At 42.6% G+C, this 16,260-nt stretch overlaps 1 protein-coding gene across 13 annotated transcripts in view; it reads right to left on the bottom strand.

Annotated features, from left to right (window-relative positions):
• The window catches only part of Cadps (calcium dependent secretion activator), a 456,343-nt gene that overhangs the window by 24,974 nt on the left and 415,109 nt on the right, over positions 1 to 16,260 (bottom strand). For all 13 annotated transcript variants that reach the window (XM_059274214.1, XM_059274212.1, XM_059274215.1 and 10 more), the window contains one exon: positions 14,121 to 14,228. In XM_059274214.1, coding sequence (XP_059130197.1) covers positions 14,121 to 14,228 — 108 coding nt within the window. The remainder of the gene's footprint in view (positions 1 to 14,120; positions 14,229 to 16,260) is intronic.

Here is a 16,260-nt window from a genome sequence, read left to right as displayed (position 1 = left end):
TGTTGCTACAGGGGAAAAGGATAAGAAATTGTCTTGCAGATTGCAAGGTATGATTGGTATGAACAATGATTAGAAATGAAAATATCCTTTGGCATCTTTCATCCTAAAAATCTGGATACATTAACTTTGGAACTATTGATATTTGAGTAGAAAAACCTAGGGTGTGGTGGGGGTGGGACTTTTACCATCTGCCCACTAGAGGGCAGTAGCACCCCTACCCCATGCTATCCACCATGCTATCCAATGTGTGCTGGGAACAAAATCACCAGTGGTGGAGAACTGGTCCTCAAAGCTAGCTATTCTCGGCCAGATCCACCCCTTAGAACTCACTCTCAAAACTGACTCCTCAGCCCCATCAGCCTTAGACCATGGACACAGGATGTCTGGTAGAGAGCTGCTATGAGAAAATGGCTAAAATGGGAACAGTATAAGGCAGTCTAGTGCCCAGTCCTGAATAAGGAGCACATGCTAAAAGACAAAACAATACATTTTAATAAAAATGTCAGGCTTTGAGGTTAATGGAACAGCCAACAGCTGCAAAGAAGATATCCACAACCTTGGCCAGAGCCATCATGACTCAATGAAGTTAACTTGTGCATGTTCTGAAAGAATCTCTCCACAAAACAGTGTGAGGAGATTGCTCAGTCAGCAAACTGCTTGTTTACAAGCATAAGGGCCTAAGTGTGAAGAATCACATGCAAGTTTTACCTTATACTTCCATATGCACATGAAACACACATATATACACACTTGTACACATGTAAACCTGCACATACAAACACTTGTGTGCTCACATTTTCTCTAAGTCAAGTTTATAGGGTTGGTTCATAAGGCTGTAGTGTTGGCTGGACACGGTGCCATTTGTCATCCCATCAGTTGAGAAGCAGAGGCAGTGTTAGGCTGGCCTACATGTTAATACCCTATCTCACAAAACAAAAGAAAGTTGAAAAGTTACAGAGTGGGGGAGTCAAAGACACCCCAAATGGAACAATGCTTCCTTGTTTAATTTAAGCACAGGCTTCCACCTATCCTCTGCCCCAATCCTAGGCCTGTGTAGATGTACAGATCGAGCTCGGGTCCTGGGCTTTCTGTGGCCCCTGTCCTTTCATCCAAATGGATTTGCTGTTGCTAGAGATGGAACCCAGGACTCCACATATACTCTAGGCAAGTGCTCTACATGCCCATCCCTCAATCATGTGGTTGGGGTCCTGCAGCACAGCTGGGCTCTTGCTACTTGCTGTCATGTCTTGTGCTCGTTTGTTGTTGTTTACAGATCCCAAGCTACATAGACATTATCACTGCCTGATGCATCCTTAACATCAGACAAGGGTATGGGTTGGTTTCTGGCTGTGAAGCCACCAATGACAAGAGCACTAAGAAAGACTCACAGGGCCATTTCTGTGAGTTATGCCTCAGGGTCCGTGCTTAACAGGCACTGTCTTGTTCAATTCTCTGAATCCAGAGAGTGGGGGTCCATTTACTAAAACCACATTTTTTACAGAAGAGGAAAAGGGCCTGGGGATGGACCAGTACTGAGCTCAGGGATGCCTGACTGTAACGCTTGTGTTCTCAATGCCTTCACGATTAAAAAAGGGACTAGCTCCTCCCAGATGTGATGGGTCCTTCCCCCAGAGGGAAGGGCAGTGAGCCTGTAGCTCTGTCCAAGCGCTGGAGCTCCATGGAAACCACACATGGGTGACGGCTAAGTTCAAGCTGAGAAAGTTAAGTGCTAAGGATTCTTTGGGATTTATTTTTTAGTCTTTAAAAGGATGGCCTATGATGAAGGTTGTTGAAAGGACTTTTGAGACAAGATTTTGAGGTATCTGCCAGATAAGGCATTCTTAGAGTTTTTTGATGATGAAATGGCCAGAGACAATGCTAATAATTTATATAAACTCAAAGCCTGAATTATTAAGACAAAGGATTTATGTGGGCAGAGGCATCAATCAGAGCAGGCTTTTATTTATTTATTTATTTATTTATTTATTTATTTATTTATTTATTTATTTATTTATTTATTTATTTATTCTCCGCACTGTGGACACTGTGCATGGGGGTAGTTTTGTATTGTGGGGTGAGTCTGTGCTGTGAGCAACACAGATGTTTAGCTGCATCTCTGCCCTCTGCCCTCTGCCCACTACAAACCATTACATCCCCAAACTCCAAGGTAAGAGAGTGGAAAATGGCTTCAGATGTGGACAACTGTCTCTGCAGAACTAAAGTACACCAGAAGGAAATGCTGATTTAGTTCTCTCTGAGGAAGAAGCCCTGAAGAACTAGGATTTCTCCATCTCAGAGTGAGTTCCTAGGTCAGAGATATATTTTCTGAACAAAAAAGGGGAGATTTCCTTAAAAGGTGATTTAGTGGATTTAATTAGAAAACAATTCATGTGTTTAATATTGCTGATCTTTCTTTCATTTATTGTGTGCATGTGTGAGCATAGGCACACATGCCCCTGCACTTGACAGAGTGTGTGTTGGGGTCAGAGGACAACTTGTAGGATGGGTTTTCTCCTTCCATCATGTGGGGTGTAGGGTGTGGGGTGTGGGGTGTGGGGTGTGGGGTGTGGGGTGTGGGGTGTGGGGACTGAATTCAGGTCACCAGGCTTTGCAGCAGTTACCCTTATCAGCTGAGCCATCTCACCAGCTCTTGACTGCTGATTTTATATATTATTTGTTCTTTTTTAAAAAATGGGTTTTGGGCGTCCGAGCTGTACTTCAGTTGGTAGGGTACTTGTCAGGAGATGGCAGCATCATTCAAGGTAATCAGCAGCTACATGATGAGTTCAAAGCCAATCTGAGTTACATGAGACCCTACTTAAAAGTTTTCTTTCTTTTCTGTATGAAATTGAGAGGGGTCCCCTCTTCCATGGTTGGCACACAGATCTGGTAATTAATAATAACCCCATCTTGGATAAGACCTACAATTTGGTTGGCATGACTGGCTAGTCACAGTGAAAATTCCACCAAAGGCAGGCAAAGCAATTCAAGATGGCAAGTGACAACGCCCGTGAAGTAGACTGACATGGGGAGCTTCCTGCTGTGGGCGAGTTCCAGGGTTCCACAAACAGCTGGCTGGGAAGCATTCTCCTCTGGTCTGGGAATTAGCTGAGACTTTCTTTTGAGGTTTCGGACATGGGAAAATGGCCAAAATGCTACCTGGTAGAAGCAGCTATTTTTCTTTTTTGGTTTTTTGAGGCAGGGTTTCTCTGCGTAGCCCTGGCTGTCCTAGAACACACAGAGGTCTGTCTGCCTCTGCCTGCTGAGTACTGGGATTAAAGTCTGATGCTACCCCACCTCACCCCACCATTTTTCTTATCTTTCTTTCTATTTCCCTTTCTAGTCAAGGTCCCTATATAATTTCAAAAAGGAAAGAGAAGCCATTGGGCAAAACCATTTTCCTGACCTAACACCCTGTTTCAGTCCCTCCTGGCTACTAACAAGGCTGTTCTAGAGAAAGCTAGTGAGAGAGGGCCCAGAATCTGAGCTATTTCACAACTTTTCCCATTAGCACCCCAAGTGCGCCCAAGTGTAAGGTGCTTTGCAGCATAGGAGACTCGTGAGCTAACTTCTGGGTGGACAATGGACTTCTTAAGTTTCTAACAAGAACTCAACTCATCACTGCTCTCCTCATCAAGTCATACTCATCAATTCGTATGTGATAGTGGGGTTGCAGAGGGATGGATGTGCAGTGTCCACCTGGGAAGGCTGACCTTCCTCTGAGACTTTATTCTGCAGTGACCTCTTTACTTCTAGATCAGTGGCTCTCAAAACTGGGATGATTTTACCCACAGGGGAAATTTGGTCCTACCTGGAGACGTCTGTTGTTACAATTTGGGGAATGGTGGTTGCTGATGGCATCTCAGGCAGGAGTCAGGAATGGGACTCCATCCTTTAGAACATAGACTAGCTTCCACAACAAAGAATTATATAGCTCAAAATGTCAATGTGGCCAAATGTGAGAAACCTTGTTCTAAATAATGTCTTAGAAACTGAGGGCTGTAACCTGATCAGGGGAAATTGTGTTACCACCTATATATATATATGTTTCCGAGACAGGGTTTCTCTGTGTAGCTTTGGTGCCTGTCCTGGATCTCACTCTGTAGCCCAGGCTGTCCTCGAACTCACAGAGATCCACCTGGCTCTGCCTCCCGAGTGCTGGGATTAAAGGTGTGCGCCACCACTGCCTGGCACCACCAATATTTTTGAAAGGTGGAACAGAGCATACCAGAGGCATTACATGTAGTAGCGGTAAACATTGGTTTACAAGCTGTGTGCGTGTGTGTGTGTGTGTGTGTGTGTGTGTGTGTGTGTGTGTGTGATGCATGCACACTCGGTGGAGTACTCTACCATTGGTGTAAAATTTGCTTCTTCCTTGGAGGTGAGGGAAAATAAGTTTGGAAATCACTGGGTTTACTCAATATCTTTTGAACTTTGGTTTGTACTTGAAAAAACAGAGGATACTGGTTGAGTGCAGCTGGGTTTAAGGCTGAAATCAAGCAGCTTCTACAATGTCCCAGTGGTGCTGAGGCTGGAAATCACTGACTATACTCTGAATGCCAAGAACCTAGAGATGATGTTTCATATTCTATCATTAAGGATAAAATTAGAGAGCTGGTGTGGTGGCTCATGCTTGTGGTCTATAATCCCAGAATTTAGAAGGCAAAGGCAGAAGAATTGCTGAAACTTAGAGGCCATCCTGGTCCAGGCAAGTTCCAGGCCAGCCAGGGCAATATAGGGAGAGCCTGCCTCACAAAATCCCCAGACAACCCCCAAGTAAACAAGGAATAACAAAACATACAACAAGCTTTGAGCGATGTTGCTGACTTGGGGCCTGATAGTAAAACCTTGAAACACGAGCCTTAGCCTTTACGGGGCCTGGCAGCGAGAAAAACAATTCACTGGTTATTCAGTGAGAAATATTAACTTACTATATCTTGTCTACTTCCACAGAATGTGATGATATTTGTGCCACAGAATGTGCCTTGGTTACTGTTTCCTTGTGTGTGAATGTATATGCCTGTATGTGTACACTTGGGCATGAGTAGCATGTTTAGGAATGTAACTTCCAGCTTCCATGCCATAAATTTGCCATAAGAAAATGAGAGAAACCTTTTCTAAGATACAAAAGTATTGTGCAGGTCATGTTAACACGGATACTGTGACCTTAATGTAACAGAGCAATCAGCCTGGCTTCTTAGGATGATTAATGGAACATTCTCCTCTGGAAAAGAAAACAAATTAACTGTCTTCACCAAATGTCTCCTGGAAATAGAGAAAGCTGTTCTCATAAAGACAATCAGCTAAACTCTTTGTAGCACACGGGCTCCAGAGAAAATTAAAGACTGGGTTTATAGAAGATTTATTTGCCCTACAGTAAATAAGATTTATTTCAATGGATGGCCTTGGAAGGAAGTAGCTAGATCTAGAAGTCCTATTTCAAGATATGCTACTGCAATGTAAATCTGTCAGGATGTTAGCAAAGAAAACCATCAACACTCAATTCCTTTTGGAGAAAGATCTTCCATTTTATATAATTAATCTGAATCGACTAGTGTTCCTCTATCTTTTCTATGTGCAAGCCTGCTGAAACCTCAAGCCACCCAGCATGGAAAGAAGAACGCGCATGTCCTCTTGGGATAGAAATATGTTTTAAGGACTAGGGTGTAGTTAGTAGTAGAGTGCATACCTTATATACACAAGGCTCTGGGCTCTATCCCCAACACTGAGAAATAACATTCTATACCTATGAATCCAATTTCAAAGGAATCAATGACTATTATTTTATTGTTATTGTGTATTGTGGAGGTAACAGTAAGAGAGAACTTATATTTGCATAAGAAATTAATTGCAACAGGGACTAGAGCTATCAGAAACATCCTCCTACTTTCTCCTTTCCCCTTTCATCTTAGTAGAGCTTACTTCTATCATCTTAAAAAAAAAAAGGAATCATCTACCAGTAGAGGGTTATTCCATTGGCTAAAGACCTGGTTAAAACTACACAGATTGCAAGAAGGGCAGGGACACCAGCAAATCTGTGCAAAGCAGATGTACATAATGGGAGGTAAAGAAAGCTTGAAGTTACTGGGATTGGGAGGATGGCTGGGAGGATAGACTTTTTGAAGATGAATTGATTTTTTTATAATTTAAAAATGTATAAATGTATGCTTAGTACAGTTTTTAGCTATGATATCTCACCCCCTTAAGGATAAATATATAATATGTATATACATATGTACACATTCTGTTTTTTACTTAGTATATAGTACATGTATATTCACAAATATTCATATACAACACACCTGTTGTATGTTTTGTGTAAGAGGCAAAATTAATTACTAATCAAGGAGAGAGGCATGTGCAACTTCTTCTCCTTCCCTAGGATGCCCACTCCTGCATCCTTCCTGGAAAATGGGTCTCTTCCAAGTCCCTAATTCATGGCTCAGGTCATGTTGCAAACACCAGAATCTATTTTGGGGCTCAAAGCCAGGTACAACTAGTGGAAGGGTCAACTGTGTCTCCTTCCTTGGCTGGGTCATGGATCTATTTTCCAGTTTGGACACATATAATCACATAGGACATAAAGGGTGGCCCAGCAAATGGGTGTGCATGATCTTTGGCCTTGTAATTGAGGATAAAAGAGATAAGGTCACAGTTCGAATTAAATGTGACCTGAAAAGTATGGAAAAGTGCAACATCAGGCTGACATGGAGGCTTCATTTCAGACTGGTAACCTCAAAGACAATCTGAGAATTAACTAAGAAACCTTCCTAATGGTATAGACTTACTTACATCAAATTCACCAGTTCCATACTTCATGGGAGCAGTCATAATGACTTAAGAAGTACCAGACCATGGGACAGGAGAAGGCTCAATTGGTAAAGTGGTTGCCATTATGCAAGTGAGTTGGACCCCAGAAGGCACATTAAAAACTGCATGTGGTGTGAGTGATTTGTGCCTGTAATTCCAAAGGTCGGGAGTCAGAAGGAGAAGAATCCCCGAGGCTCACAGGTTAGCAGTCTTGCTGAATTGGATTATTGCAGCTTCAGCAGAGACCATGTCTTAAAGAAGAAGAGGTGAGCCATTGTGGGAGACATCAGATACCAACTTCCGGCCTCCACACATGGGTGCATACACTCATGATCCCTGCACCACAGAATTACCAGGCCATGTCCTCAGATTCATCCGTCCAGCCCAGATGTAGGCATGTGTTCCATAAAATGCAGCCCAGTGCTCAACGCCTGGCTGACTTGTGCCATGGCCCTTGTGCCGCTCTTGCAGCTCAGCCTCCCCCCCACCTCCTTTAAAACTGGCTTCAGAGATTCTCTCATATGCAGAGAACAGCTTTAAAAAAAAACCCTGGTTTCTGCTAAGTTACTAATTATGCTTAAGAGAACTACTTGGTTGAATTCAGCTTGATTTTTTTCCCCCTCAACAAATCAGTTCTATGTTTAGACGGTAATAAACTCCTCCAGGCTGCAGAGCAATTGGCACAGTGGTCCCTCTCCCAAGTCGGGAGCATGGAAAGAGGGCCAGTGCTGGGTGAAAAGGAACGTATGTGACATCACACGCAGCCTTGCCGCACATGGTGTTGGCATTGGAGCCCGGTTCGCACAAACTTCTTACAAAGAATATTAGGGGACAAGTGAGGAATTCTGAATACAGACAGCACATTAGGGGAACACTTATTGGCATGGAACTCAGAGATCTTTAGCTTAAACAAAGCAATTTTTGCTTACTTCTTTTGGAAAAAAATGCACACAATGAATGTAACTAGGAAAAAACTGAAAGGGAGAATATTCAGCTGACCATCTCTGGGTTTTGGGAACATAACATCCCAATGTTCTTAGTCTTCCTTAACCATGTTTTCTAAATGTTTACAGTGTATACATACTGCTTTCTAACAACTAGGTATTCATTACTTCTTCCCTTCTCTGCTAGAACAACCTTCCTGAAGGCTGGAAGGCCAGTTCAGTACTGCTACATCACCACAGTTTTGTTGATGGGGTTAACACCAGCTCAATTCTGAACCACCTGAGTGAACAAGGGGTACCGAGAGACCGTGCTTCTGACGTGATGAGAAAGTGTGCTCAAGGCTGGGGATGCAGCTCAGTGGAAGAGCACTTATCAGCAAGTGCAAGGCTCTAGTTCAAAGCCTGGCACTAGGAAGAACTTGAATTTTAAACTGATACAACTCTAAGAAGCCAGTTTGTTTACAGAGGGGGGCATTGAGCCTAGAGAGGAAACCCTGAGGCCTCTGTCCCACTCTGGCTAACTTCTGAGCATCATTCTTGATTATCAGTATTCTGCCTGCTTCTGAAATATGTTTTAGCAAAGTAAGAAATAACCAGGCTACTATACAACAAGGAATATAAGCAAGCTTGACGTTAACATCTTAAGCAACAGAGAGGCGCTTACATACCTCAGAACAGGTATGGAGTTTTGTTCGGCAAGACAGACCATCCAAGAAAAGGGTTTCCATTTCAGTATTGAGATGAAGATAACGAGGGTGCTGGCTAACACTTACCAAATGTTTCCCTCGATCCGGATGCTGCACATGGACACGGCATCTCCCTCGCCTAACAGTGCCCGAGCGAGCTTCTGCTTTTTCACCCCTGTTACCTAGAGGAAGGCTCTGAGAGATCAAGTACCTCATCTGAAGTCTTGCAGACCAGGTCTGAAGGGCCAGGGCAGGGTCTCTTGTCATGACACTGTAACTGCCGTGCAGGGCACCAAGGTGGCTATTGCTAACAGCAGAGAGAACTTATCCTCCCAGTGTCTAGAAGGTCACACACCTTGATGTTCTCTATTCAGACCTGAAGACTGCTGCCTATGGAACTGGCGAATGTGCCCCACCTCTCCCCGCTGCCTACTTGGAAGCGATTTCCTTCATCTGGCAGTTGGTGGCATACCTTATGGATTTAGTAACATAACATTGTAGCCTGTCTTCAGTCCTTACTTCCTGGAGCGGCATGGTTCCTATTTTGATTGATATATATTCACACATACAGGCCCTTATAATTTAATAAGGCTATTAAAACAAGGTTTTCAGTAGATTTATATATAAATCCAGCAAGCATATTTTAATAGGCAGAGGGTTCACATTTCAAATTACCGCTTTAGAGGGAAATATTCACACCCAATTATTGTGCTGCCACATAAAGTGAACAAATACTCGATTTGAAAATGGAACAGCAAATCGAAATCTGTGCAAGGCAGAGAATGCCAGGCGGCATATCCCTCTGAATCTGTCCACACTGCCTGATTAAGCTCTTACAAGGCTGTGTGGTAAGGGGCCTTTTCCTGATCTGATAACTGCCAGGGAGAAGCCAAATGCAGAGTCTATCTGTAAATGCTTAATCCTCCAGAAGGCAGATTAAGTGTATAATTGACCTAGATAATCCATGTATCATCTCTAGTCAAATGTTCCCCGGGCCTGGTTCACAGTGACGCAGGGCCTGCGGAGGAAGGCTGGAGCCAGTGCGGCATTACCACCAGTGTGGACTCCGTCCAAGTTTGAGATGGCTTTTTAATCATTCCTCCCTGAGCCTGTGAGGTTTAAGCAGATGAACCCACCCTAAGCACATCTCTTTTAATCCTGATTTTCTTCTCAGTCTGTGTCTTCAAGAAGTACAAGGAGGAAAGAAAATAAATTAATTTTCGTTCAGACCTTGAACTCTTAGGTGCTTCTCTTGGTGATCTGGTGTCTAATTTCAGAGAGCTTTCATTTTTTTTTTTTTGGTTTTGTTTTGTTTTGAGGGAGATGTTGAATTAATCACCAGAGAAGGAGGAAAAGAAAAGCCATCTGCATGATTTACGGATACTCCAATTGGAAATCACTCTCCTCAGGCTATTTCTCTTTTCGAGCTCCCGTCCTTAGCCCTACTTTCAGAACACGGAGCTTATTGCAATCCGTGTTTTTTATAAAGCATCGGTAACTGACAAGGAGGCAAAGCTTCCACTCAAGTCTTAGAGCGATGTGATCTTCCTTTAAAATTCAGCTCCACTGATACGCCTTAAATTCACTGTGATACATATCATGATGTCCACTTGATTTAAATGTCTAGATATTTTGTTCCTAAATATTAAAATCTTATTTTCAGCAAGTGAAAACATTATAATTGTGCTTCATTTTTTTCTCTGAAAGATAAAAAAAGGCAGATAAAGTGTTCATTTGTACATCTAAAATACCATGGGGAATGGCTCAGGGATTCCTCTCTCATCAGAACATTGCTTGGATTGATGAAGTCCCTTTTAAAGGTATATTATTAAACAAGCACTGTTGGTATTTTATAGAAGGACTATATAAACCAAACATGTTAATAAACAGGGAAACTTTGACTGAAAAAATGTAAATATCTGCTTAGGCAATATTATGTCTAAATGTATTTCCTCAAAAAAACCTACAGAATGCCTGATTTAAAAAAAAAAAAATCAGTGGAGATGAATTTGGAAAATCTGTTTTTAAGTTACATAATAAAATAGATACAAAATGCAGAGTATCAAATATAGAGCCCCAAATGCTATGCTGATAATCTCCCACAAGCACCCTCTTCCAGCCAAAAGTACAGTGATGAGGCAGAGAAAAAACCAGCTCAGAAATCACCGGAAAGGGACCTTGTTAAAACAAAATAAGCCATTAAATGACCGGCGAGGACCCCAGAATTCTTACAGACAAACACATCGAAAGCCATCCCGCCTTCCTGCAAGAGTGCAGGCAGAGCAGCCGGGGGAAGAAACAATACAAAACGGCAAGAACTCAAGGGATTTACCACGCAAAGAAAGCTAAGACTTGAAACACGGTTAAAACAACAAAAACTCCCAGGCCATGCCTCTGAAGTGACAGATGCCGGCAGGAACAGAGGACCAGAGAATGACAGGGCAGTCGGAACCAGCAACCCCGAACAGCGAACAGTCTCAGAGATACACAGTTTTTTCTTCATTCAAAATGCTAATTTTCTATTATTCATTTCTGCCATTTATCAAAATGCAACAATTTGGGAGAGAAATCACTCAGATCAACAAGTATTTCTCAATAGATTTCTGCCAATTGTTTAGGAAGCTGGCCCAAGACCTCTATCATTAGAGTGTGGGGTCAAAAGAGTCAGTTCACTGCAGTAAGAACCGGGGAATGGCAGCATTCACAGGACCCCTCTGCCTTGATATTCCCAGTTTAGCTCACTGGACACAAGAGTTTTACAGAGCATGAATGCAAAAGAAATAAACACCATGCTTGAGGAAACAGAAGCCGAAAATAATCAAACATGTTGGTAATCTGATGATTTGCTGCTAGATTATAGAAAAACAGTAAGTACTGAATTAAATTACTGAAGCTGCATGGTAATGAAGCTTTTGGGAAGCTCTGGGTTTTTAAATGACAAATGTTTTAAATCCATGACAGATTCAACAACTCTATAAATTTTATATTATTTATTTATTTATTTTTGTATCACATCAGTTAGGTTGCCTAACACCAATGAATTCCGTAAATTAGGAGACCAGGTTGTTTGGAGAGTAATAAAGTAAATGGCCAAGAAACTCATGTCTAAACAAGCTTTTAAAAGGTGATTTTTTTTTTTTTTGTCCCTAGGAGGTTGGGCAAAGAATGGTTATCGTGGTTAGAATGGTAAAATCACATGCTCCGAAGAGGGAAGTGAAGACTGTTGGGAAAAGAAAATGGGGGCAATGTGAAACTGAACTGTGTGTATGGGGGCGGCTTCTCGGAGGTTTACTGTGCCTTCGACGCTGGCTCAGTGGACTACTACACGAGGCTGGATGTCCTTGTGAATTTTTTAAAGGACTACCCCCCAACATACACCTAGAGACAGAACTTGCTTTTGCAAAGCATATTCTTAGGAACATTTCTTTTAATTATTGATTCACATTAAAGCCCAGAGGGCTGGAATGTGCTTGTGTTCTTCTAGTTAGACAAGTCCATTTTCCCCTCTATGCCAGGCAAGGCTCCCTTTGCACTTCTAAATGAAGATTTGGTTGCAGTTCCCTTACAAAGAGCTGCTCAAATGACCATTTGTTCAACAGGAACACCTTCAAACAAATTTTTCTCCTTGCACTTGTAATTTAAAAAAAGAAGCGAGAAGGGTGGATTATTTGTCAATGAAGAGACAGGCTAATCACAGATTAAGCATCAAATTCAGTACTAGATGTTTTAATGTTTCAGGGATCATAGGTTATTAGCGCACACATTCATACAGGAACACACACACGCATGTACACACATACATACACACAACACATACACACACAACACACACACAAACACGCTACACACATATACACAATACACACACACAACACACACACAAACACGCAACACACATATACACAATACACACACACACAACACACACAAACACGCAACACACATATACACAACACACACACACACACACACACACACACACACACACACACATCATATCACAAAACTAAAAACCAGAAGATACCTATCAAAGAAGAAAACCAGGCAACCCAGGCATTGAAAAGAGCAATCCACAAGCTTCTTGAAAATGTGTAGTTTGGAACTGAATTCAGTGGAGATGGGCAGAATCCACACCCTAGGCATAGACCTGAGGATGCTGCACGTCTGTTTTCAATGCCTACTGGATGGGCAACAGTGCCCCGGACAAACTGGGCTCAGGACTTTCATAGAGGCACGCATGCAGAGATGGGGAGCCCCACTGGTGAGCTTTATGCATGTATGAGGCATTCTCGGTGGATGTGGGTCATGCTAGAAGATGTACACAGGAAGATTATTTGATTCTAATTCATGCCACTTGATATAATGTGATAAAACATTTGACATGAGAGATAAGTTCCATTTTAATCTGAGAGAGGACGAGTGGGAATTAAAAAGTAACAAGGATTTTGTCAAAGGAAGTGATGCAGGGGAGAGAGGGGTGGGGAGCAGAGAACAGAGGTGATGGGAAAAGGAAGAGGGAAAAGAGGGATAGAAAGGAGGCTTTTGAACACACTGGGAAAGCCAATGAGCCGGAAGACAAAGCGCGGACGGAGAGTCGGAAGCTGCAGAATCTGAAAGCAGTGCCAACAATGAGCTCATTTAGCTACGGGACAAAAACACACACAACACAGCGTAAACTGCTGAACACAATTACAGGACAAATACAGAAACAAGGGTTCCACAGTTGAGCAAAACATTAGTGTTCGGGCTGGCACTAAAAACACAACAACCTGGAGAGGAGGAGCTCGCATTTCACGTGGCAGAAGTAGTCTGCACAGTGACAGCGGCAGGGAGAGCAGGACGCCAGCCCCAAGGCACTCTGGCCGGGTCTCCACAGGGAGGCCCGGGGAAATGAGAAGCAATATACCTGGGCACATGAACTAACTCTATCTGCTTTGGTTTCAGACAGGCAGACAGTTTGAGACCAACGCAGATTCCTTCTGACTTCAGTGGCTTCCTTTGCAGTGGTACTAAGTCTTCCTGAGAGCCACTCACCCAGAGAAGCCTGCATTTTCTGTTTTGGTTTGGGTTGATGTGGCTTTCACTGAATTTACCCACTTCTACTGAGGTAGGTGGATAGACAGGAAGCACCATGGATTACAAAAGAAACTGACCAAGCGACTCATATATAAGCCTTAGGCAACACCTAGGGTGGAGGATGTCTAGTCTTGCAGAAGTCCCAACATGTTGGAAGACATAGTAATGTGACATTTACTGCACATCTGCGTGCTACAGCTGGCATCAAGGAGGCACTAGCCCTAGGATGGGGTGCTGGCCTCAGCATCCCCAGTGGGAACACGTCCCTTACACAAGGCCAGATTGCAAGAAGGAGGATGGGGATGGAAGAAGGTCTTTGCCAGTTCAAGGAATCTGCCTCGCCAGCTGCAGAAAATGCCTGCTTGCCGGGAGGCTGTGTGCTGTCCACATACCACACAGACTGGGACTCAGACACAGCCACACCAGGAGTGGGTTCAGAACAGACACGACAGTTAAGAGCCTAAGGCAGAGGGAGAGGAAGAGCTTCTCTTTGAATCAGGACCAATCTGTTTTCTCAAAATGTGACTTATCCCCTGTCTCTCATTTTGTCACATTTTGGAGGGTCTCCTCCTTGGGCTGCAAGGAGGAGAAGGCATTTACTTACATCAAATAACCTTTCTATATACATCTCCTCATTGACCTTATCACGAAGGACATCCTGAGAGTGGCGGACGAAAGTCACATAGGCGTCGGCCACATCCATGCCGGGTTTCTGCAAAGAAACAGAAAGATATGAAAAAAGACTTTTCAGACCTCAGTGGATTACTGTCTGCCCACTGCCCTTTCTCTCCCACGTCCCCTGCACACTCGCTCTGCTGTTATGAACACGTTGTTCAGTTCTGGACCGGGAGGAATTGATGTTAGACCCTCGTGCTTTTTAGAAGACGGGAATAGAATGTTATAGGGATTTTTACACTATCTTTTTCTCCCCCTTAGCTTAGTTGATGGCCAAAATTCTGGATCACCCAGGGGCATTCTCTAGCTTTGCCTTAGACCACAGTTGAAAACAAACAAACAAACAAAACACCCAAAACTAATTGTCTTCTACTGTTTTCCTCCTTTCTCTCTGTGAAACAAACTAGAGAAAGTACTTCAGAAATCCTGCGTCAATGACTAGTCCCTTCAGTTCAAGACCCTCTCAAGGGGAGTTCAGGCTGAAAATATCTGATGAGTATTTGTGTGCACTTTGCTCAGAAAAGACCCTCAGCCATTTGTCCTTGCCTTCCAGTGCAGCCTGGAAATCTAGGGATGGAAAAAGATGAATGAATGAATGAATGAATGAATGAATAGAAAGAAAGTCAGGGAAAAGGGGGTTGGTTGTTAAATTAATTAGATTTTCTGGAAAGGTAGGAAGGTGGCTCATCCAGTAGTTAGGAAATGATTTATTGTTAAAAAATAAGACACAAAAAAGAAAAAAAAAAACCCCAAACTCCAAACAGAATGTGCACTGCTTGAGATGTCAGAAATCAAAGTTATCTCCAAAGAGACCCATTAAAACACTGTAATGTGGGTCATTAGGAGAGCTGCCATAAACCTCTTAAATTTCGACAGTAGAGTTGTATGTTTGCTAATAACTAAAAAGATTAGTTTTCATTACTGTGATTTACCTTAGATCACAAAGTATCATTTTGCTATAAGCCATGCCTGTCAGGCACTGCAAATTGAAGTTAGTTAACACTTCCGTGTAATTTCCAGGGTGAAAATGAGGAAGGTTTGGAAACAGTAGGACTGTATTTTTTTCCCCCTGATACAAAGCTTACAATTATCAAGCAAAGGGCCAATGCTTGGCCCCCGGGATGCTAGTAACATTTCTTAACACATGCTGAAACAATGACAAGGTATTAATTTGAAAAACAATGAGAGACACCCCAAAGCCACAGTATCAAATGTTACACTTCCAAGCAATTTTCAGCAAATGGATAGAGCAGTTTCTGTGATGGTCCCATAACTGTACCAGTTTTGTGATACGAAACAATAGCAGTTCTCCAATGAGATGGGAGTAATTGCCGTTTGTTCTACATTTCTCCTCTCTCTGACAGCTGTACATCAAAAGACATTCTTAGTGGGGATGGGGATCCTTACCCGGGGAACCTGGGAAATTTATTATTATTATTTCCTGTCTTCCCTGGGATACTTGCAATCTAGCCTTTTTCCTGGGTACATCTCAGAGGTAAGATGAAGTCAAGTCAGTTGGGGCAGCCTCTTGGTAAGTTATCATGTTAGGAACAGAGCTTTGCAATGCTGATATCCTTAGCATTCCTTCCTTTCGGTAAAGCTCATTTCCTTAAAAGGACATGCATTTGAGGTGTAAAAACTCATGATTTTAAAAAATCAAATTGGTTTCTTTTTTTTTTTTCTTTTTTGAGACAGGGTTTCTCTATGTAGCTCTGGTTATCTTGGAACTCTGTACACCAGTATGCCCTTGAACTCAGAGATCCACCTGTCTCTGCCTCCTGAGTGCTAAGATTAAAGGTGTATTGATTTATGTATTTATCTATCAGCACATCATTTACCAAGAGTTGATACGGTGTCATATATTAATTTTGGAGTTTTATCTGCCTTTTCCTCCTAGAACATAAGCTCCGTGAAGAGCAGAACTCTGATTCTTAGTACAGAGGAACGATGCCAGGTACTCACTAAATATTTGCTGGATGAAAAAAATTATGAATGAATGACCAGATCCTCTAGTCATTTTTGAGCTCTTCATTCCACTGTGTGGATTATTACTCCATCCCATGTTGGAG

The sequence above is a fragment of the Peromyscus eremicus genome, chromosome 9, assembly GCF_949786415.1.
Source record: "Peromyscus eremicus chromosome 9, PerEre_H2_v1, whole genome shotgun sequence".
NCBI classification, from domain to species: Eukaryota; Metazoa; Chordata; class Mammalia; order Rodentia; family Cricetidae; genus Peromyscus; species Peromyscus eremicus.
The sequence above is the reverse complement of the archived record's forward strand: the minus strand, read 5'-3'. Positions and strand labels throughout refer to the sequence as shown.